Source organism: Conger conger, chromosome 8, assembly GCF_963514075.1.
Source record: "Conger conger chromosome 8, fConCon1.1, whole genome shotgun sequence".
NCBI lineage: Eukaryota > Metazoa > Chordata > Actinopteri > Anguilliformes > Congridae > Conger > Conger conger.
Genome location: NC_083767.1, coordinates 41,729,845 through 41,753,583, shown reverse-complemented (window position 1 = coordinate 41,753,583; position 23,739 = coordinate 41,729,845). Strand labels below are relative to the sequence as shown.

General features: G+C 47.6%; 1 protein-coding gene across 1 annotated transcript in view; it reads right to left on the bottom strand.

Moving 5' to 3' along the window:
• ppp6r2a (protein phosphatase 6, regulatory subunit 2a) overlaps positions 1-23,739 on the bottom strand; it is a 53,779-nt gene that overhangs the window by 11,886 nt on the left and 18,154 nt on the right. Inside the window, exons 2-19 of the mRNA XM_061251021.1 lie at positions 20,074-20,216; positions 17,161-17,406; positions 12,264-12,450; positions 11,208-11,345; positions 10,272-10,337; positions 9,239-9,351; positions 8,569-8,682; positions 8,109-8,235; positions 7,566-7,718; positions 6,624-6,752; positions 5,931-6,005; positions 3,639-3,703; positions 2,401-2,516; positions 1,812-1,897; positions 1,393-1,473; positions 1,197-1,294; positions 976-1,033; positions 473-600 (exon numbers count right to left, since the gene is read on the bottom strand). Coding sequence (XP_061107005.1) covers positions 473-600; positions 976-1,033; positions 1,197-1,294; positions 1,393-1,473; positions 1,812-1,897; positions 2,401-2,516; positions 3,639-3,703; positions 5,931-6,005; positions 6,624-6,752; positions 7,566-7,718; positions 8,109-8,235; positions 8,569-8,682; positions 9,239-9,351; positions 10,272-10,337; positions 11,208-11,345; positions 12,264-12,450; positions 17,161-17,387 — 1,961 coding nt within the window. The 5' untranslated portion in view covers positions 17,388-17,406; positions 20,074-20,216. The remainder of the gene's footprint in view (positions 1-472; positions 601-975; positions 1,034-1,196; positions 1,295-1,392; positions 1,474-1,811; positions 1,898-2,400; positions 2,517-3,638; positions 3,704-5,930; positions 6,006-6,623; positions 6,753-7,565; positions 7,719-8,108; positions 8,236-8,568; positions 8,683-9,238; positions 9,352-10,271; positions 10,338-11,207; positions 11,346-12,263; positions 12,451-17,160; positions 17,407-20,073; positions 20,217-23,739) is intronic.

Genomic DNA, 23,739 nt, shown 5'->3' with positions numbered 1-23,739 from the left:
CTACCTGGGTGGGTTCACTTTTTCACTATTCCATACAGAGAAGGTAATAAACATGTTCGGCACAAATTAAGACAAATGTGAAATGCCAATAGCAAGTCAGGATTTAAAAAATATATATATATTTAATTATATATATATATATTTTTTTTTACTTTGGTGTGTTTAAGGATACTGTGGTCTGGGGAACAGTCAATAGAGGAAATTTGGTGAAAGCTACTACCCTAAGGTGACAACCTCACAGATCACGACATTACATTACATTAATGGCATTTGGCGACATACAGTTGATTAGACTAAGCAGGAGACAATTCTCCCCCGGAGCAATGCATGGTTAAGGGCCTTGCTCAAGGGCCCAACGGCTGTCTGGATCTAGTTGTGGCTACACCGGGGATCGAACCACCGACCTTGCGGGTCCCATTCATGTACCTTAACCACTACACTACAGGCCACCTAGCCCACAGGCACCGCCTACCTTGTTCTGGACCGGACTTGTGTTGCATAGTTAATCTCCTTCTCCTCCCAGATATCCTCCTCCTCTTCAGTGTCATCAAACTGCTGTATTCTCTCCTTACAGCAGGCCTCGAAGGCTGCAGCATTGGCCTGCGTTTGCACACAAAACACTCAAACAGCCAGTCTGCACTCTCCCCCCTACCAACTGCACAGCAGCCCAGCTGGTTATCAGCCAATCAGGTTCTGTGTGGGATCAACCAACCAGATTCTGAAGGGTTATTGTGTGGAGATAATCAATCAGATTCCGAAGAGATACTGTTTGGAGTTAATCAATCAGATTCTGAGGAGTTATTGTCCAGCCAATCAGATTGTGAGGGGCTCAGTGCGAGGTCAGTCGACAGATTTTGAGGACAGTGACAGCGTATCTGTATTCAGGGGACTGATCATTCAAAATGTCTGGTACTTCAGTGCGGCAAATAGCTTCCAGCCACAGCAGATGTTATTTAATGAAAGAAGCTGGCTTACACTGTCATCATCAGCATCCAAATTGAAGTTGATCTCTGCAATCCTATCGAAAGTGGCACTGAAAATCAAGAAAAATATGCAATTTACTGTTTAATCAAATGATGTCCTTCCTTCCAAACATAATTAACTGACAATTCTGACGTTACAAGAAACTGTGTGCAAACAGATTAATATTTATATGAAGCCACAAGCAAAGCAGTAGGAAAAAAAATAAATCTCACTTGATGTTGTCGTCATGCTCTGCAAATTCCTCATCGTTAAAGCCAAACTGATCCACAAAGTTTGCTGTCATTTGCTGGATCTGATAATCCGAGAATGCCTACGGAATAAAAAAAAACACAGCATGCGTTTACTGGCTGAAACAGGATTCGGGACAGATACAGGAGTTGAGAAGTTCTGCCGTGTGGCCCTGCCCACCTGTTGGAGTGACAGCTCGTTGGGGAAGGGGCTCTCCATGTCATCGTCCTCGCTGGAGGAGTGCAGGTTGTGTGTGCTCACCTGAAAACACACCGCCTGGCCTTTCAGCAGATACTCGCTTTGCATTTCACGTCGCACTGTTTTCAAGTGCTTTGAGTCAGAGTACTACACAAAATACATTCAAAAGTACAAAGCAAACAAAGCTCGTCACATTTATTCTAGACGGATGAAGACATCAATATCCAGAATCTCTGTGTGAGTGACACAGGTACTATGTCCACTATTTAAACAACGGCCTAGTTGAGCCTTTCTGGTTGATCAAGCAAGCAGGCATGCAGAATGAAATTATGTCATTACATCATTTATGAAGCCTATGTTTTTTTTAATGCACTGTGAGCACAAGCCTTTCTGACCCTCACCAGGTCCACCGTGTTTCTGCGGTTGGTTTCTGTCAGCGTCTCGTCCACAAAACTTTCCCAGCGTCCTCTGCAGTCCTCCGGTAGTTCTGCAACATGACCGCAGGGATTAATACATCCAGCTGCACACACACACACACACACAATTATACAAGTAATTTTTGCTGTAAATTAATATGCACATTCTGAAGGCAAATTGACAGCATGCTGAGAGACCGAGAGAGTAGTGTTACAGTGGTAGTGTTTACAGCTACTTTCCCTGGTGCTATGCGCCCCCTGCAGGCAGGTCAAAGTAATTGACAAAGTAATTACATGGATTTACATGGTAATTACATGGATATTACACGACTCTACTGTACTGAGGTCAGTTGTACATATATTCCCAAAAAATCGACACCTTATCTTGAATGTGGTTGAGCGTAAATTATATGTACCACCCATGTCTGAAATGAAAACACACACGCACACAAACATACAGAGACACACACGCACAGACACAGACACAGACACAGACACAGACACAGACACAGACACAGACACAGACACAGACACAGACACAGAGACAGAGACAGAGACAGAGACAGACACACACCTTTGATGAGGTCGCCGATCTGGGCCTGAACGGGCCCCTTCTCCATGTTCTGCACCACGGTGTTGGCTATCCTGGTGAGATGCCCCATGTTCCCTCTCCTCATCCCCCCCTCTGACCTGCAAACCAGACGACAAACCCACAAACCTCACTCACAAACAACCCCCAAAACACACTCCAGCCAGGTATCAAAATCAACATGCAGTCTGCATGGTAACGGTGAAGCATGTGTGGGTGCAATGTCAAGGAGCCGGCAGTATCACCAGAGATCATTTATCACCCGAGACAGGTCCGTCACGGTTCAGCAAAAAGGTTCCTGCCGCTATGTGGAATTGTTAAATCGAATGAGTTCCTGTGATATGACTTCAGGAAGAGAATTTTCCACATAAAGCCCAGAGAGTGAGGAGTCTTGGTTTTATAGAGAGTCTTTAATGGTGTTATTAGTGCTGGATGTGGTGTCTGCGTTTGCTCCAGCCAGGCTGGTGGAGGTGAGTCAGCCTGCTGCTGCTGCTGCTCTCTGGTACTACCTGCCTATTTATGGACTGTGATTTCTCTGCTGCCCTCCTGGGCTGAGTCTGACATGCTCATGCTGGATTAGCCTGCAGATACCTGCAGAACAGTGTACAGGAGACTAACCCTGTATAGCATCGTACAGGAGGCTAACCCTGTGTAGCATCGTACAGGAGGCAAACCCTGTGTAGCATCGTACAGGAGGCTAACCCTGTGTAGCATCGTACAGGACGCTAACCCTGTGTAGCATCGTACAGGAGGCTAACCCTGTGTAGCATCGTACAGGAGGCTAACCCTGTGTAGCATCGTACAGGAGGCAAACCCTGTGTAGCATCGTACAGGAGGCTAACCTGTGTGTAACATTGTACAGGATGCTAACCCTGTGCAGCAGAGTACAGGATGCTAACCCTGTGCAGCAGCGTACAGGATGCTAACCCTGTGCAGCAGCATACAGGATGCTAACCCTGTGTAGTATCGTACAGCAAGCTAACCCTGTGTAGCATCCTACAGGTGGCTAACCCTGGCTAGCAGTGCAGAGCAGGCTAACGCTGCAGAACAGTGTGCTGGAGGTCAACCCTGTGTAGTAGCATACAGGAGGCTAACCCTGATTAGCAGCATACAGGAGGCTAACCCTGATTACCAGCACACAGGAGGCTAACCCTTTGTAGCAGCATAGAGAAGGCTAAGCCTGGTTAGCAGTGTACATGAGGTAAGCGAGCAGCCGCTCTTACTGGATTTTATCGTTCTCCTCCCAGGCGTCCAGTATTCGCTGCACCAGTCGACACTTCTGGAAGAGCTGAAGATGCAGAACACACACACACACGTCAGAATGAAGAGCAGTCTAAGCAGTAAGCTTAATCTCTTAACCCTCATTCATACATGTCACACAGGCGAGATAAGGCCCTCTGTTGACATAGTGCTGCTGATGTCACATCACCTGCCGTCTCCCATTAACAGGCTACACATCCCTCCCCTAGACGTACACTGATCTCACACACACACACACACACACACACACACACACACACACACACACACACACACACACACACACACACACACACACACACACACACACACACACACACACACACACACACACACACACACACACACACACACACACACACACACACACACCTGTGCCCCAAACGGCGGATCCCCTACTCCCAGTCAGCAGCTGCACCAGATGCCAACCTGACTACCACCCCCACGGAAACGTATAAAGTCTACCCACTTTGGATGAGGAATGCCAGTGTGGACTTGAGTAATGACCAGCGCTAAGAGAATGTGAAGCTAACTGAGCGCGACGCACAATAGCGCTGACGTAGAAACAGCCTTGCGCTTATCATTCGTCTTGCATCCGCCCGGGGTACTGTCACGGCCCATTAACTACAGCGAGAGGCGGCCATAATGCCACACACACACACCCACACACACACTCATCACACACACAAATCCCGCAATCATTTTCTACAGCATTTCCCACATAATCGCTCAGATTTTGACAGCCTTTCACCCCATTTCCATCTTAATTTTCTTTTTTATTGCTATATATCCTCAAAGAGGATTTACCAATGGAAGATATGCAAACCCCAAAGGCTTAAAAGATGTGGTTTGTTATAAAAGTTAGAAAACAAAAAAAGACCTTTTTTTATATGGATTAATCACACAGTACTGGTAATACTGAATAATGAAGTCACCCTTATGCAAAAGGAATTAAAAAAAATAAAATAAATGAAAGGATGGTAATATAAGAGGAGGGTTTTAAAATAAGAGAGGGAGGGTTCTTTTTATTAAGAGAGAGCAAGAGGGTTTTAAGAGATCACTTTCTGGGGGTTTCCGATTTCAGTTTTGGTATACATTTTGATTGCTTTTGATTTATGTAAGATGACCAGCTGGCTCCAAAGCAGTTATTATTGGGGCATTTGGGGGTTTGTGGTCTAAAGCAGGAAAATAAGACTTCAACTCCAAAGCACCCAGTACAGTATTGTTGTTTTTCATCAGGCTGAGGATATATATGAACAGAGGAATTTCATAGCATTTATGCACAATTATATACATAACTATCAGTTTTAATATCCTTCCTTTATAATTTTATAAACAGTGCAAGCTTCTCAACTCGTTATTGAACACCTGGCAAGCTAACCAACTTGCAACTTTCCAAAAAGTAGGCTCCCAAATCCCTGCCATTGTGTTCATATTACAATGGTAACTTCATACTTAACATTAACTTCACACCTTCAAATCAGTCTCATGATGCATGAACAAGATGGACGCTCCCATTCCATAAGCAGTCTAGTTAACCATAGCAAGGTCTGACTTCTACAGTTGAGCAGTAATGAAATGAAATATGTTGTGCACAGTAACAATACGAGTGGTGTGTGCCATGTTAGCACTCACTGTTGAATTGTATCATCTATTCAGATCAGGTCTGATCAGTCTGATCTATAATATTAGCGCCAGTTTGTGTGAACGCAGGTGAATTCGGCAAACACGTTCACGGCCTGTGTTTCTGAAAACGCGGATTATTGAAAGCTATGGCGACATCGGAGCCCTGTGGGTCTGTCTTCTCTCTAACGCGGTCGCCCGTCTTGGTCCACGTGCGGTGATGTTGATACGAGAGGCCAGGCCACGCACAGCCCTCTCCGCTTACAGGCGCCAGAGGAAATAGGCTCAGCCGAAAATAAAATTAAACTCAATTTATCTGAAGAATAATGTAATATCCACACGGACAACCCCTGGAGGCACGGAAAAAGCTGCTTTTGAGAGAGTTGAAGTGTATTGCGTTCGACCACAAGCCCCAAAATGCCACAACTGTATATCAGCCATTGTACAGTCAGTAGAAATGCATCTAAAAATGAAGGGTTTAAAATGGGTTTAGAACAAGAGATGGAGGGGATTAGCAGGAAGGAGAGGTTTAGTGTAAGGGAGGAGATCTGCAAAAGTTATGAGAGGGAGGAGTGGGTGGAGTTTACTGTGAGAGGGAGGAGTTTATGTAAGAAGAGGAGTTGTGTCCTTACATGAGCCACCAGGACGTTGTGTCCGGAGGTGTCGGCTGATTCCGTGCTGCTCTTCTGGCCCACCCCATCCTCGACCTGCGCCCCATCCGTGACCTGTGCCCCGTCTGTGACCCCGGCCTTGACCTGTGCTCCATCCTCGGGCTGAGCCTCTTCCTGTGCCTCGCCTTTGACCTGTCCCGCTACCTCCGGCTGTCCCACCCCCTCACTCTGTGCCCCTCCCTTGCTCGAAGCCCCGCCCTCACTCTGTGCCCCTCCCTTGCTCGAAACCCCGCCCTCACTCTGTGCCCCTCCCTTGCTCGAAGCCCCGCCCTCACTCTGTGCCCCTCCCTTGCTCGAAGCCCCGCCCTCACTCTGTGCCCCTCCCTTGCTCGAAGCCCCGCCCTCACTCTGTGCCCCTCCCTTGCTCGAAGCCCCGCCTTCACTCTGTGCCCCTCCCTTGCTCGAAGCCCCGCCCTCACTCTGTGCCCCTCCCTTGCTTGAAGCCCCGCCCTCACTCTGTGCCCCTCCCTTGCTTGAAGCCCCGCCTTCACTCTGTGCCACACCCTGTCCCTGTGTCCCGCCCTCTCCCTGTGCTCTGCCTTCCACATGCCCCACCCCCTCCACCTGCCCCAGTCCCTCTGCCTGTCCCAGTCCCTCCACCTGCCCCAGTCCCTCCGCCTGCCCCAGTCCCTCCACCTGCCCCAGTCCCTCCACCTGCCCCATGGAGTGGTCCAGAGTGCTTGTGGCCTTCTCCTCCTGGGACGAGTGGTTGAGGATGGCAGCCACACACAGCTCCACTTGTAAGTGCAAAAAGTTGTTCCAGGTGTATTTAAAAAACAAATCCTGCCAGGAGAGAAAAGAGAGAGAGGGGGAGGGAGAGAGAGAGAGAGGGATGAGTGGATGAGACTCCTTTAGCAGAGATACACAGTGTCCTCTTGCCTTAAAAGGCACCTGAGGTGCTTCCATGGGAAAATAAAGCACAACATTTGCCTGTGCAAAGAGGACCCATAAATCAACTCTAATGTCTGCTCCTGCTCTTGGCACGTCCAAATAAACACCGTCCCAGGGTTCCTTTCCAAACACCCAACAAACTTGAGCTAATTTCAGCCTCCAATCAGCTACACGTTAGAAGATAAGAGCTATTTTACCATTCAGGAAGGAACCGAAAGGATTCAAGCTTAACTCTACAGTAAAGGCATTGGGACTAAATTTCCCAATCAGCACACACACTCACTAGCAGCAGGTTGACGGGTGTTCACACACACACACACACACACACACACACACACACACACACACACACACACACACACACTAGCAGCAGGTCAATGGGTGCTCACACACATACATACACACACACACACACACTCACACTCACTAGCAGCAGGTCAACGGGTGTTCACACACACACACGCACACACACACACACACACACACACACACACACACTAGCAGCAGGTCAACGGGTGTTCACACACACACGCACGCACACACTCACTAGCAGCAGGTTGATGGGTGTTCACACACACACACACTCACACTCACACTCACACTCACACTCACACTCACACTCACACTCACACTCACACTCACACTCACACTCACTAGCAGCAGGTTGATGGGTGTTCACACACAGACACACACACACACACTCACTAGCAGCAGGTCGACGGTGTGGAGGCGGCAGAGCTCCAGGCTGACGCTGGCGGTGCAGGTCTGCAGCAGGGAGGCCACCATGCGGGCCACGTGCAGCCGGGCGTTCCCCAAAGGCTCCTCCAGCAGCCCGATGGTGGTCAACATCGCCGCTTTCTGTCAGCACGGGAGGGGGAGACGCATTAGAGAGTCCTCTACGCACTGGAGTAAAAACTATCTGCACAGAGGAGCTTCTCTTCATTTCAATCACACTGTAGTAGAGAATCTGTTTTTCTGTAAAAAATAAAAATTTAAATAAAAAAAACTTTGAGACTTGAGTATAGCTGGCAGAGACTGGCAGAGATGTCTCTGCCAGGCTCTCTGAATTGTGACTGTCTCCAATGGGAGTGGAAGCCACACTGAGATAGTGAGAGATGGAGAGATAGGGAAATAGTGAGAGATAGAGAAAGAGTGATATACGGGGAGAGATAGGGAGAGATGGAGAGATAGGGAAAGAGTGGAAGGGAAGAGGGGGAGGATCGCAGTGCTAAAACAGGAGAGCCTTGCCTTGGGGGGGTGGATCAGGAGCTGGTGGAAGTCCTTTAGATGGGGCTCGATGCCCTGCAGGATGCTGCTATTGACAGTGTAAGACCTTTCATATCCCTGAGAACACAGGTCCATCAGCCCTTCTAACCTATGTGGAGAAAAGAGACACACAGTCATGTATACACACACACACACAGACACGGACAGAATAGTACACATACAGACACACGCACGCACGCACGCATGCATGCACAGATAAGAGCCCCTCTCCAGACTGCCATTACATTACTCAGTTGTGAGTATCTTCATGGTGATTGATTAAATTAGGTTAAGTACCTCTGCCGGGGGTAAAAAACCAGCAGTACTCCTCAAACAGGATTCAACCTCCTGACACTGAGCCCAGACCCCTAAACACTACTGCCCCCGGCCTCGCCCACACACAGCACCCCCCAACAGAGCAGCGACAGGGGCAGAAACTCACCCTGGCCTCCTGGTTTCGAGTAGAGTAAGCAGCACTTGAGTTCCGTTGACGATGCACGCCTCGCTCCGGCCCTCCTGGAACATGTTCTTCAGGAGCTCCTCCACACTCTCCTGCCTGGGGAGAGACAGGACTCTGAGCTTGGGAGAGACAGGACTCTGAGCTTGGGAGAGACAGGACTCTGAGCTTGGGAGAGACAGGACTCTGGGCTATGGAGCGCAGAGTAACCGGAAAGCTCATTCTTATCACTGTAATTAATCTCAATCCCATGATTAAATCTGGGTAATTAAAACAGGGAGAACGTAGAACCGCAGCCTTCAGGGTACAGGGCTTCTGGAGGCAAGCAGTGCTGTAGCTGATGAGGCCACCTGTGGGTCCTCGGTACTCTCATTACACAGCTGTTTATAGGTGGCCCACTGAAGCCTGTAGGTTACTGCATTATTCTGTATATCGGGTGATCAGACTGGTAAACAGTGTATGTGTGTGGATCAGTACAGTTCAAATTGGTATGTGTGTTAGGGTCAGGTGTTAAGGTTTGGGGTTAATGAGCAGGGAGTTGTTTCGGAAGCAGGGGGTAAGAGGTTAAGGGTCAGAGGTTAAGATTGTACTCATGACACCAGCGGAGTGAACAGGGGGTTAGGGGTTAAAGGTCAAAGGTCAGGGTTGTACTCACGACTCCAGCACAGTGAGCAGAGGGTCGGGCTCCATGCTTTCCTGCAGCTGTGTGGCCTGGTCTCTGCTCAGACGGATGATGTCACACAGGGTCTGAGACGCATTGGACTGCCTCTGCAGGGCAAACGCACACAAGGATGCCAAAATGTAGACATATACCATGGTGATGTGACTGTTTATTAATTGACATTGTTTTGAGCACATTTATCACACACACACACACACACACACACACACACACACACACACACACACACACACACACACACACACACACACACACACACACACACACACACACACACACACACACACACACACACACACACACACACACACACACCTCCATCAGTCCTGCATCTGAGCACATGACCCGAACGCATAGAACACACAACATCATGTCAACAGGAGACCAGGGAGAGAAAACAAAAATGGAGGCAACACTTCACAACATCATATCCAGAGTTGTTTTGTCTGCGCAGAGCATGCAGCGCACACACACACACCCCTATCGTCGAGCTGACGGGTTACATCATTGCCGCATACCAGACGGAACGACCACACCCTGCTTTCCAGGTTTCTGAGGGTGCGCTTGAGCAAACAAGCATGGCAACTTTCGAGGCGTGTTCGGTAATAACCTTTCGGCAATAACAGACCTTTCGGTTATAATGGCCCTCATACCGCCAGTTTCCTGCTGGGGATGGAGCTTCTGGAGTGTGTGTGTGAGTGTGTGTGTAAGTGTGCACTATGTTTGAGGACCGCTGTTCAAGCCGGACTCACATCCTCATCCTTCTCTGTGTGAGTAAGCTCAATGAGCCTCCGGAGAGTGTGTGTGTGTGTGTGTGTAACTTCATGACTGTGCACCATGTTTGTGAGGACCACTGGTCGAGCTAGACTCACCTCCTCGTCCTGTTCTGTGTGAATGAGATCAATGAGCTTCTAGTGTGTGTGTGTGTGTGTGTGTGTGTGTGTGTGTGTGTAACTTCATGACTGTGCACTATGCTTGTGAGGACCGCTGGTCGAGCTGGACTCACCTCCTCGTCCTGTTCTGTGTGAATGAGATCAATGAGCCTCTGTATCAGCTTCTCCCCATTCAGCCACTGGAGAGAGGGAGAATAAAAACACATAAAATCTGAGTAACACAGAACAAATATCTGATCTTATTTCAATAATAACAACAATAACCACATTTACATTCGACACATTTAGCAACTGAGGAGGAAAGAGCAGTCACACAAACCACAAATTTCACCATATTCCAATAATGACAATTATAATGAGAATGACAATTTACTTTTTTTTAACATTACATTTTTTTTTTCGTCAATAAATTACTAAATACATTAATTAATATATACAATATATGATTATTTGCATTGTGAATTAATTAAAATGTTGAATAAAGAAGGACCAGTAGAATTTGAATAAATTTATTAATGTACCCATTCTCTTACTCATTCTCTTATTCAGTGTCTGTTCCCCTGACCTCTGCCATCAATTTGCGTCTGGAGGGATAATGCTGTTTACTGTTGGTCTATTAGTCCAGCCAGAGAAGTGTAACCAGGTGAGTGAAGACAATTTAGTGTGTGATGTACTGACGACTAGTCGATCGGAAGAGCCATGGCATCTTTTTTCCCTCTGATAATTTCATCAATATTTGCAAACCAAAAGAACACCTGCGCAAAACAGTTTGCTCGAGGTGGATTCTTTGGATTCTGTAATATTGTCCAAGCATGCACAAGGTTTCGGTTTCACTTAATAACTCACTCTTTTTTTGTAAAAAATTTTTAACCTGACTTTTCAGACGAAAAGTCAAAAAGGAGGGTCAATCTCTTAAACTGCTGTACTGAGTGTATTCGAGCTTTAGCCATTACAATTGTGGATTGCCTTGCAAAACCTGACGAGAAATTACACATGGCCGAATTTCACCATAGCAGCCTGGGGCAGCATCAGTGGTGTGGGTCACTTACATTGAGGACCTCCTGCCTCAAGGGGGCAGGCTCCACACAGCTGATGAGGCGAAGCAGCAGATCCATCATGGCGGACGCATCAATGTGCTTCAGCACCAGGCCAATGAAGCCTTCCTTCTTCCTCAGGAAGGTGATAACCTGGAGGAGGGAACGTGGATTCAGCAAAAGATTACTCAACAACAGTATCACTGAAATAGCATGGCCAACCTACACCTAGGTAGTTGACAGTCTTTCCATTGGTGATACTAGATCAGGGATCACCAAACCTGACCCTGATTTTATTTTTTACCAGTTAATTAACAGAACAATTAGTGCTCCTGATTATCTTCACACCTGACTTCCAAGTGAAGGGAGGGTGGAAAATCTGCCGTTCTTGGCCCTTGAGGACCGTGATTTGAAGATCCCTGCACTAGATCTTCCGTAATAATCATACTGCCAGCACCTGCATCGCTTGTATCCTATGAACATCCAAATTGCTGGAGGTTCTGGTTGGTAACCATTTCTGCTGCAATGTTAAAAGAAACTGGTGCAATACTACAGCTTATAAATATTCATGAAAAGGCCAGCCCAGTGACAGAACATCAATTACCACCGCTAGTGTCCTTGGTACTGCTCCTTTGTGAATTAAGCTGGAACATTTCAGGTCCAGTGTTAGAGAGACCACAGAATAAGTCTAGAAAATCTGTAGCAGCAGTACCCACTGCAACCCAACCACAATAAATGTCTGAACACTCAACTTGTCACAAGTGAACTACGTCCTAATGCCTTTCCATGAATTAATGTACAGATGATTAATTTGTGTCATAAGGGAGATGAGAAGAACAGGAAATTATGGGTGACTGGATTTACAGCAAACTGTACCGAGTACAGCCACGTATAATACATTGGCCACTGTTGTTTACGATGTTTGCCTTTTCATGTTAGCCCATCCTTCATCTTTAATTGTTTTTTAATCTATGAAGTGCTTGAGGAGCACATTAGAGCTTTGGGGACCTGTGGCTGTTCTGTTTTGCAGGCGATGAGGGATCCCCTGCACTACAGCCGGTGTGTTTGTACCTGTTCGGTTTTGCGGGCGATGAGGTTGCCGATTGTCTTGCTGAAGAAGCTGGCCAGCAGGGGGTTGAGGGGGGGCTCCTGTTCCAGGAAGTGGTACAGCGTCTCCAGCAGGCTCTCGTCGCCCCCGAGCTTGTCGTTGATGTGGTTCACGTCGGACGTCAGGAGCTCGCAGGCGATATTTGGGTACCTACGGGCGGGAGCGGGACGTGAGGAGCGGGACGTGAGGAGGACGAACAAGGAGCGATGTCCTGAGAAACGATTTTGGCTCGGCCATTTTGTGCTCGAAACATGAGGACGGGGTGCTACGGCCATGCATGGTGGATAATCGCGGCTGACCCAATTCCCCCCCCTCCCCCTCCACCTATCTGAAATTGCAGTCACAGCTCCGTGCCTTTGTTAAACAGGGACAGAAGAGAGAAAAACGAACGGCTGAAAGAGGAAATGATGAAGCACGTTTCCGCCTCTACTGATTTGAGTGTGCCCGATGAGATACCAGGTTTGAGATAAAAAGGCACGGACCCTGATGGGTTTGGCTGCTTCGAGCTGACGGCTCAGATCCGCATTAACGGTCGATCAGAAGCCGCAGCTCCATCTTCATTAACGACGGAAAACGAGCGCTCTTCGCTAATGAACCAAACGATTTCCTATCTCTGCACCAGAGTCTGTGAGGATGCTCTACTCCAGTGCGGCAATAGGTCACAGTGATCTTGGTACTGCTCTCTACTGGGTATGGGTCCTGGGTCCTGATAGACCCCTGAGGAGAGCTCTCTTGGCAAAACCAGCTCCCATCAGGGCTATGGGTGCCTTCAATGACTAGTACAGTACTATAGGTGGGGGGGGGGGGGGGGGGGGGGGTATAAAAATCCACTGCTGCAAAACCGGATTAGTAAGACTGCCCCAGGAAACTGGGTTGGGAGTCTACTCTGAAGCCAGAACACCCTGCTGAGAGAAGGTCTTATGTGTGTTGCTCATGACCATTTGACACACAACACACAACACACACAACACACACAACACACACAACACACACAACACACACACACACACACACACACACACACACACAGCCAGCTGCTGCCACTGGCACAGATCCTGCATCTTACTTGCACAGTAGAGACAGAACAAAACCGAATTAAAGGAGCTAATTACCTCCCAGTCACTGCACTGGTCCTCACTGGTTTAGTAAAGGGTCAGGGAAAGGACAGTGACTCTACAGAACAGGCCTGTTAGTGGAGATCCGCTGGGCGGGGAAAGAAGATCACTGGCCCTTCTTTGTGAGGGCTGGTGCACTCGCCTGTTTGTGTGTGTGTGTGTGTGTGTGTGTGTGTGGGTGCCTGTGTGTGTGTCTGCGTATGTTCCAGGGGGTAGGCAAGCCTCAGTGCCAGCTGCACACCCCCGGAACGAGCCTGACCACCTGACCCGTAAAATCAAACCTTGAGTCTCAACCCCCTGAGCTAGAGTCTGTTACAACCCCCAAAGGACTGCAGGCTCTGTGCTGGCCACCTATATCTGCACTGAATGAGGATGGGAAAACTCGAAAACTCTCAGCCTGCCTGAGGCAAAAATACAATCCTTGGGTTCAATTGTAGGCTGGTTCTTTCAAAACTGCTGACACTGTTCATGCAATTAAAATCCAGAGCTCTCTGGGTTTTTTAAACCACCCAGCAAAATCAACAGACTTCCACAATGTACAGGACTAGCTGGAAATGTCCCGCCAAAGTCACGTGCCATATTTCATATCTTGTCAACTCTGAATGGCCTGGCCAGAATGATCCACTTTGCCATTAACAATTACTTTTTGGAAATGCTTTTATTCATCTCTGAGGAGCACGTGTTGATGAAATGACACAGTGAAAACTGTAATCACATTTATTGGTGACGCCTCCACTAATTAAGCGTGCAGATTCCCTTGAGGTGGATTCTCATACTTCAGCGTTTCGCCTCGTTTTGGGAAAACGGTGCTAGACCATCTCCCCAAGAGAGCGCCAGCTGTCGGACGTTAGATCGAGCTCCGAAGCTTTCCTCCACCATGCGGCAAAAAGAGAAAACCCACATCTAACAAAGAGCTGACTAACGGCTTGGCTCCGGTGCTGGGCTTCCGACCGCAGTCCTCCCCCGTGTGGTTATGTCATCAGCGTGAGATGCTGCCCAGGGACCGGGGTTGTTTGGGAGGTCACACAGGCAAGAGGTCGAGCACTGAATGAGTACGGGCACGTGCTGCGTCCCGGGCGAGCCCACTCCAAACAGGAGTGCACCCGTCACAGAGAGGAGCAGTTACCAAACCTGGCTCGAGATGTTCAACAGGGGTCCGGTAAGGCAAGTGCCCTGAATTTCATAAGGATGACCTGAATGTGGAGATATCAGAGCCATTCATGGCTACCCTATGGCCAGACATCCCCCTCTGTGACTTCGCAGTTTGTTTTTATGTCTTGAAGAGACGACTCACAAAAGAAGCGCAAGGTTATCAGATTCCCAACTATCCTTCCTTTATCTCCCGTCTAGGGAAATGAGTATAAGACTGGAGTGAGATAGATTGACTGTAGAGGCTTATTCTCTAGAGTACCTTCTGAGGATCAGCCACCCCCCACCGCTATCCCGCCCTCTCCCTCGCCCCCCGCACCCCCAGAATCCAGCTCAAGTTCAAAATCACACTGGAGAAGCTGATCAGCTGCTTGGTCTGAGTCGCCTCTGCTCATGTAATCCCTGCTCAAGAAGTTAAAGGCGTGTGAAATTTCAGCTACAATGCACCCCAGTCACCCAGAAAGACACGTACGAGTGTTTAGTCCGATAGCGTAAGTACAGCTTTTCGCGGGTCACGAGGCTCTGCTTCACGGTCTTCAAACGGAAAAGAACCTCGTGAAGAGACGGAGGCCGATCGGATCCAAGTTCCTGACCCGTTAATCTCAGAGTATATGTCCAAAAAGAGTCAGGCCTCCATTCGGTGGGAGAGAGGCGTCTTCTCTGCCGCGGACAGCGGGTTGTTGATGGACTGATGCTGCTCAGAGGTTCTGGCCCAAAACCAGGCCCCGTGGCCTTTGGTTCAAGCCCTAATTTCCGAGGGAATTTATCTGGGGCTGGGTTTGTTCACACAAAGTAAACGGCAGTACATTACATTACATTACGTGGCATTTAGCAGACGCTCTTATCCAGAGCGACGTACAACAAAGTGCAAATCAAAGACAAGAACAAGTGCAAAAGTGGACCTGAGTAGCTAAGCAAATGTCAGTTTGAAAAGCGTAACGGATTCATTTCCGTTTGCTTCTTGTGACTGCTTCTCTAGTCCTGAGTGGGGCGCCAAGTCATGTGACTGGTAATGAATTTGGAATCAAAGAGGCGTGTTCTTCTGGAGACTTTTTTTACTTGGGTTGGCTTCAAGTTGCCGTAATTCATTCTTCAATGTTGCCAAAACCATGGGTGCGCTCTTGCGTGATTGCCAGCTGGTTTGGTTTGGTTATTATCCAAGTAACAACACAGTTACTAATATCCACACTGCTTGAAAGCGCTAAATTTGTGACTTAAACACACTTTTTTTCAGCTTCTCTGGTCGGATGCCGTTTTGATGAGTCCACTGTGATACGGCAAAATAGCATAGTTCTGTTTTCTAAAATGACTTTTGTGTGGTGTGGATGTGGTTACTGATAAATTGTTTATATTCTGTAAAGTGTACGGTTGTGATGCATCATGGTAACGGAAAGTATCACTTGACTTGGGAGATACACACTGCTTACTCAGTTGCAAAACAGTTATTGCAATAAACGGACTTAAGCCAGCCATATGTCACACGCCATAAAGCAGTTGTATAAATGACACAGTTGGCTCGTCAATGTCTTTTCTTATTTTAGATTGCAGGCTAACCGAGAAACAACAATACAACTATTCTGCATCTGTTGATGTGTAACACAAAAAGGAATCCACTAGCTTATCTGGGGATGCATTTGGAGATGTCAAAAGTGTTCCATCACTGCTTGTGATGTGGTATACGGATGAGGCTACATTCGTATACCTCCAGCCCCACTCCCTCCAGCCCCACTCTCTCCAGCCCCTCTCTCTCAGCTCCTCTCTCTCCAGCCCCACTCTCTCAGCCCCTCTCTGTCTAGCCCCTCTCCCTCTAGCCCCTCTCTCAGCCCCTCTCTCTAGCCCCTCTCTCTAGCCCCTCTCCCTCTAGCCCCTCTCTCTAGCCCCTCTCCCTCTAGCCCCTCTCTCTCAGCCCCTCTCCCTCTAGCCCCTCTCCCTCTAGCCCCTCTCTCTCAGCCCCTCTCTCTAGCCCCTCTCTCAGCCCCTCTCCCTCTAGCCCCTCTCTAGCCCCTCTCCCTCTAGCCCCTCTCCCTCTAGCCCCTCTCCCTCTAGCCCCTCTCAGCCCCTCTCTCTCAGCCCCTCTCTCTCAGCCCCTCTCTCTCAGCCCCTCTCTCTAGCCCCTCTCTCTCAGCACCTCTCTCTCCAGCCCCTCTCTCCAGGCCCTCTCTCTCCAGGCCCTCTCCCTCTAGCCCCTCTCTCTAGCCCCTCTCTCTAGCCCCTCTCTCTAGCCCCTCTCTCTCAGCCCCTCTCCCTCTAGCCCCTCTCCCTCTAGCCCCTCTCTCTAGCCCCTCTCTCTAGCCCCTCTCCCTCTAGCCCCTCTCCCTCTAGCCCCTCTCTCTCTCAGCCCCTCTCCCTCTAGCCCCTCTCCCTCTAGCCCCTCTCCCTCTAGCCCCTCTCTCTCAGCCCCTCTCTCTAGCCCCTCTCTCTCAGCCCCTCTCCCTCTAGCCCCTCTCCCTCTAGCCCCTCTCTCTCTAGCCCCTCTCTCTCTAGCCCCTCTCTCTCTAGCCCCTCTCTCTCTAGCCCCTCTCTCTCTAGCCCCTCTCTCTCCAGCCCCACTCTCTCCGGCCCCTCTCTTTCTAGCCCCCCTCCCCCCCCTCCTCACTTGAAGCGGATCTTCTCCTCCATGTCCTCGGGGGGCTCCCGGGTGATGAGGGCCACCAGCTCCTGCATGCAGTGCTCCTGGCTGAGGAAGAGGAGCAGCCGGCGGTTCTGGGCCTTGCACTCCTGCAGCACGTCCTCCTCCTCCATCAGCTCCCGCAGGGTCACGTCCTCCTTGTCCAGGAGCTTGTCGATGTGGGAGGTGGTGTGCAGGTCGAACTTCCAGAACATGGTGGCAGGGCACACAGGTCTGGCAGGGGGAGGGAGGAGGGGGGGGAAGGGTAGGGTCACTGAAGGGTGTACAGGGATGGAGACGCACACACAGAAACGCACACCAAGGACACACAAGCACAAACAGTCACTCACACATATATAGGACATCACAAAAAACTCACAAAGACATACACATACACACCCATGCAAGGCACACACAGATAAGGACACAAAATGACACAAAAGGACATGCACATAAGGAGACTCACGTATACATACACACACACACACACACAGACAGCCACACACACACACACACGCGCGCACACACTGCCGTTTGCTCTTACTCTCTCCAGGGTATAAATGCAGCTGTATATGATTATCGCTCTGCCCTAAAGGTTAAACACGGAGCAAATGTTGGTAAACATCAGTATTGGATAACACAAATGTGCCCTTTGTTTTCTTTCAACCCAATGTCCTAACTTCCCCCCAGAGTTAATCAAACACGCTTTTTACGCAGTTTACAGCTAAGCGCTTTTCTACACACTGTTGTTAGTGGGTTCATACCAGCTCAAATTCCAGGAAAATTTAACATGGTCACAGATTAACACTAAACTTTTTATTACATTAGTCATAATAACAATAATCTGTGCAGAATGATCCCGCTTTATCATTTTAAACATCTTTGAGTCCAGTGCCCTGGGGGTGCTTCCGCCTCTTATCCTAACTCAAAGCACATACCGTAGAGTATTGCACACCTCGACCTGTTCTTGCATCATGAGTCAGGTGCCCTGTGCCTCTGCGTTTTCCAGCGGAGGAATGTTTTCCCTCCCTAGGTGTTCAGCTTTAAAAGCAAACACCTATGACATACGAGTTTTTTGACATATGAAATCTCGAGATTTCTTCCCATCGGGGAGTTCTTTCTAGCCACTGTTTGAGGGGTTTTCTCATACTAGGGAGTGGTTTACCTCATATGCTATTTGGGGGCTTAGGGGTGATATTTCCCATGTTTACTTCCCTTCTGTTTACTATGTAAAGCGTCTTTGTGACAGTCTACTGTGAAAAGCACAATAGAAATAAAGTTGAATTTAACTGAATTTTAGGGACTACACATAGTCCCACTGGTTTCTCATGCGAACCGAGTGTGTTCATTTGCATGTCTGCACACATTCGCGCTGTAATTTGCGGAGCAGGCGGGCGAACATTCACCTTGTGGAGAAGGTCACGGGAAACCCTGGTTTTTATGGGTGGCAGAAGGCTACGCGGCTAGCGCAGGCTTTTACTCTGCGTGACGGAGGCCTCGGCATGACAGCGAAGCGCTGAAACGCCTCAGGGCCCCGGAGCACTCAACGCCAGGAGGAAATTAAAACGCCACGGCTGCCTGCTTGCCTTAAGTGCTCCGGTCTCCAAGGTGATAATTCATAACAGGACTTATCTTCATTTCTATTATTTATGAGAGTGCAGTACCTTTCTCAGCGCAGGCTGCATATTTAACAGATAATCCACCTTAAGAGAATTGTGGAACTTAATAAAAGAATGACTAGACGCCCCAAAGAAAAAAAAACAGTGGTGGGGAAGGTAATTTATTGTATTGGACGTCCCCCGTTTTAAAAGTTTCCAATGAGAAATTTGGCTCGTGGCAGTGCTGTGAGGTGGAGGTAGGGTGTGAGAGTGTGTTTGTATGAGACTGTACGAGTGTGTGTATTATGTCAGTGTGTGTTTGAGTGTATATGTGTGTGCGCGTGTGTGTGAGTGTATCTGTGTGTGTGCGCGTGTGTGCTATTGTGTATGCATGAGTGTGTGCGTACGCATCTGTTTCCAAGCTAAAACTAAAGGCAGACAGTATGAATCCTCGTAAGATGGGAGTGGGGGGGGAGGGTGTAAAGACTGTACGCATCTTCTCCACACCAGCACTGTGCTCTGAAATGCCAAAACAACTATCTCTGGGGGAGAGACTGGGGGCGGGGCTGGCTGGAGCATATCCAGCCAATGGGATGTTGAGTTTGCATGGGCATGTGACCATGTTTATCAGGAGTCTCTTCTGTTCAGCAAATTCAATTTTGGGGCTTGACTTCCTGTTTCTGGAGAGAACGTGCGTTTCTCTCATTTGCTTTTCAATGCACTTATTCTCCTTATTTGGAGCGGGTTCAAACCGTTTTTTTTCTGATGTGCCAACTATTCTGTGAGCACGTAATGCAATCCCAAGAAATTATGCTAAATGAATTTGTCGATTCGTCGACTGTTCCAATTTAAATGGTGGAGAAATGAATTCATTCACATCTGAGCCTAGTAAAGCCAGCCTCTCAGCTGCAGCCACCCGCTACTCTCCAAGAGTGGCTCAGCACTAATCTCAGCGTTAATCTTCCACACACTTACTAACTGGTAATTTCACACACTCGAGCACGTGAACACGGACATAAACATGATGCTATTTCGGACCGGGCCTCACCTGGGCCACAGCCAGCCTCGAGCTGCAGTCCAGCTGCTCATGGCTATGTCACTGCGTTTCGACTTGGGGCCGACAAACGTCGTGGTTTAACAGTTTAACAGTCGCTTGGTGTACGAGTCTGAGAGGAAGTGCCTCTTTACAACCTTTTTTACCCATATTTTCCAATATGAAAGGCTTTTTGTTTACCAGTTAGTTGTGTGTATTGTTGTTTTGGTTTCACTGTTGACAAAATATGTGTATCATTTACTTTGTTACCTGTTGGTAAAATGTGTGTATCCTCAATGAAAGCTCTTCCACGGGCAGGGAAACATTGGTCTTGTAGACTGCAGAGTGCACAGTAGACACTTTCTTTAATCAGCATGGAACTTAGCCACCGGGACCTAGACACTGTCCTCAACCTGGGAAGAAGGAGGGAGAAAGTAAGGATGGAGAGAGAGAAAGGAAGAGAGGGGGAGAGAAGAAGGTTAGAACTGACAAGGTCATAGAGACTGCCTTTGACATTGTGTGAGAGTTCAAATGGTGGACGAAAGAGGAAGTGAAAAAACAGCACAAATAAACCACTACAGCCCTCCCATTCAGGAGCACTTGATGTGTGTTGACAGGAAAAATATTATAAATATTTTTAAATATTTAGGAGCATTTGTGCTCCTAAATTTTTCACATTAGAACAGCCATCATCAAATCTGGACCTCATATTCATCTATGGTCCTGATTTTTTTTTTTTTTTCAGATAATTAGAAGAACAATTAAAGCTACCGATTGATCAGACCATCTTCACACCTGACTCCCAGGTAAAGGGAGGGTGGAAAACCAGCAGCTCCCAGCCCTCAAGGACCGTGATTTGAGGATCCCTGACTTGTGCTCTTTGTAAATAAGGAAAGCGTAGAGCACTGCACAACAGCAGTTGGACGGCGTCTCGATGCGAGCAGGAGGATCGCTGCAGCCCGTCCCATGACGTTGTGTCATGGCTCTGTGGCCTGAGCCAAAATCAATGCACCTCTTAAGAGAACCCTTCCTGCCTGGAGGCCTGGGAGCAATTCAGGAGAGAACGCAGTTTGGCATAACAGACGCTGTTGACGGCATTACGTTATTTGTTTTGCAGTTGCACTCGTCCTGGGTCACTGGCAAAGGCTCGCTTCACATGTTGTCCATTTAAATAGCTGGGTATTTAGTGGAGAAATGTAGGATTGTTCTCTGGCTCCAGGCTTCAGTTTAAAGAACCAACAAGCCTTCAGGCCTCTTATTACTTATTACTCTTGGTAAGCTCTATAAGGAGGAGACAGCCTTTAACCCTTCACAGGCAGCAATGACTTACAGCTTTCTTTTCAAGGGCTAAGAAACTTTCAAATTGCCACAAATACTGAATTCGATAGGTCTGACAGGGAACCTTTTCAAAAGTCATGATCGCATTACGCCAGTGATTCTTTACAAGTGTTTGAAGATATAATTAGATGCACAGGGAAGCAAGTCATGCGTATGGTACATAAAAACTGAATCAAATTCACTTACGACATGCTACATGTATTTGTCTAAACAGTTGTTCAGTTTACATTCTCTTACACATAAAATGCAATGTACAGACATGGTGGGCATGTGTACAGGCTAACACACCATGCTAATCTTGTCTTTGGACAGCTGCATTCAAGCAAATGGCTTTATGAATCCATGCACCTACCAGAACAGCATGTACATTGAGAAGATACGCAAAAATATGAACAGACTACAAAACTTTCGATAATACTGGACAGCGCTGCCAACTTCAAGTACAGTCCCCGACCCTGACCCATTCTGCGACTCTAGTTCTTCATATGGTTGTTTCATATGCTGTCTTGTGCAGCAGTGTTTTTTGGGTAATCTAAGCCCACATCTGTGTCCACTTCCAAATTGACAAATGGCTGGTCGACTGATCCCTTTTGCATGGAGTTTATGATATGCAATAGCAGTAAATAAAAATAAAAAAATAAATAAAAACAACCATAACCTCGATATCAAAAGCTAGATAAAACATTATCATATGGTTTAGAGTTTCAAAAACAAAGCAAAAAAACAAAAAAAATAGTGTTTCGGCCCAGCCCAGAGATAAACAGCACAATGACCTGGAAGCACCCGGTCATTGTACAACCCAGAACCCAGAACCCAGAACCCAGAACCCAGAACCCAGAACCCAGAACCAAAACACGCAATCTGCAAGGCCGCTTTCAAGTCAGGAATTGGCTTCACTTCATTCAAAATCTCACTTTACAATTAAAAGGATTGCAAATATGCACTCAATTAACCTGTAACTCTAACTGATAACTACCTGAACTGTTGTCTGGGATACATCCCGCGGGCACAAAGCATTGCTGTTTGCGTGCTGTGTGCATTGTGCAATGTGCATCATCCAGTGATCTGCACAAAGCCAGTCAAACATTCACACTCAAAACCACCCATTTGAATTCTCAAAAGAAAGCGTCACGTTAATGAACAGAAATCGTACATCATTAACTCCCTTGCTGAGCCTTTACCAATCAAAGCCAAAATTTACAAACATAAAAGTTTTTCAATTCGGAAGATTCAGAAACTTTTTTTAAGGAACACTGGTCATAGAGTAGGAACAGCAGGATTCAAACCCAGCTCCCTAACCGCTCCACCACACTGCCTCCCAACATCGACTATCTCCCATGCTGCCATCCTGCAGGGTGGGAGCCAATCATTTTGGATTCAAATAATTTCCTGTGCTTGACTAATTTTGACAGGTGCAACTGAGCCAACCGAGAGGCCTTTTTGGTTCCAATGCGCCAGACAAGCTCAGTAAAAGCAATAGAAAAGTATGCGATTCAAAAACAATGACGTATTCGACCCAGGTCGGCTGGGACTGGGCTTGTCATTCCGAGGTGGGAAGGTGGATTCCCAGCTGGGGGTGTTGTCGTTTGCACCCTGGAGACAAACACCAAACCTGAACACACTCCAGCATACACCCAGCCCTATGAATGGATGGTGTGTAAAACCGTGAGCTGTGTGAATTGCTCCGGATAAAAGCATCCATAAACGCAAAAATGTAAATGTAATCTGTGTTAAGAAGCCTCTTTTTGCAAATGCTACGCAAATAAGCGCTGGCTGTCACCAGAACAGAGTCTGTGCTATGGATCATGAGAGTCCCTGTGGACTTTCCTCTATTTACACGAATAAACCATTCTGTAACCTCAACGTCTACTTCTAGATGACAGTGCAAAAACAAACAAAACAAAACAGAATTGCAGTGCATGGCACGATAATGAGATGTGGCATAAAAAGACATGCATATATACATAGAATTGAGTTTGAACTGAATTCCTAGTTAAAATGTCATCGCTATAAATGTATGGGAACCACAAACTATGTATTTGTATTGACATGATGAAAAGAAACCAGTATTCATCCACAGATATGGATGATCAACATTTCAAAAACATAGGCCTAGAAGTCCTTGTAGCATCTGCTACAGAATTTGCGTTTTCTGAGGATCCTTTTGGCACAGACAGTGGAGAAGACATCAAAGTCCCTGTGCAATCACTTTTCTCAAGCATGTAATGTGCTAATAAAGTCACAAGATAAAGAAGCACTCCAGGTCCCTCCAGGTCAAATTTCTGACTGTTAGGGCCCAGAAACGACCTTGAAATAACAACCTGGAGCGCTTGTGCCAAAGCACATACTGTAAGTGTAATGGTAATGTATAAAATAAAGAAAACTACCATCTGGTGATCGCAAACCAAGCTAACCAATCAAACGTCAGCGTTGCTCTACTTACCTTATGCTGGTTTTAGATTGGTCAAAAGTAAATAGCACATTGACAATGCTGCACTGTCGTGGTGTAACATACGCGGCAACGTCAAGCTGGAGACAGTCCCGGCAGAATGTCAGCTTCCATTTACAGGGCAACTCGATGCTTTCCACGGATGAGAC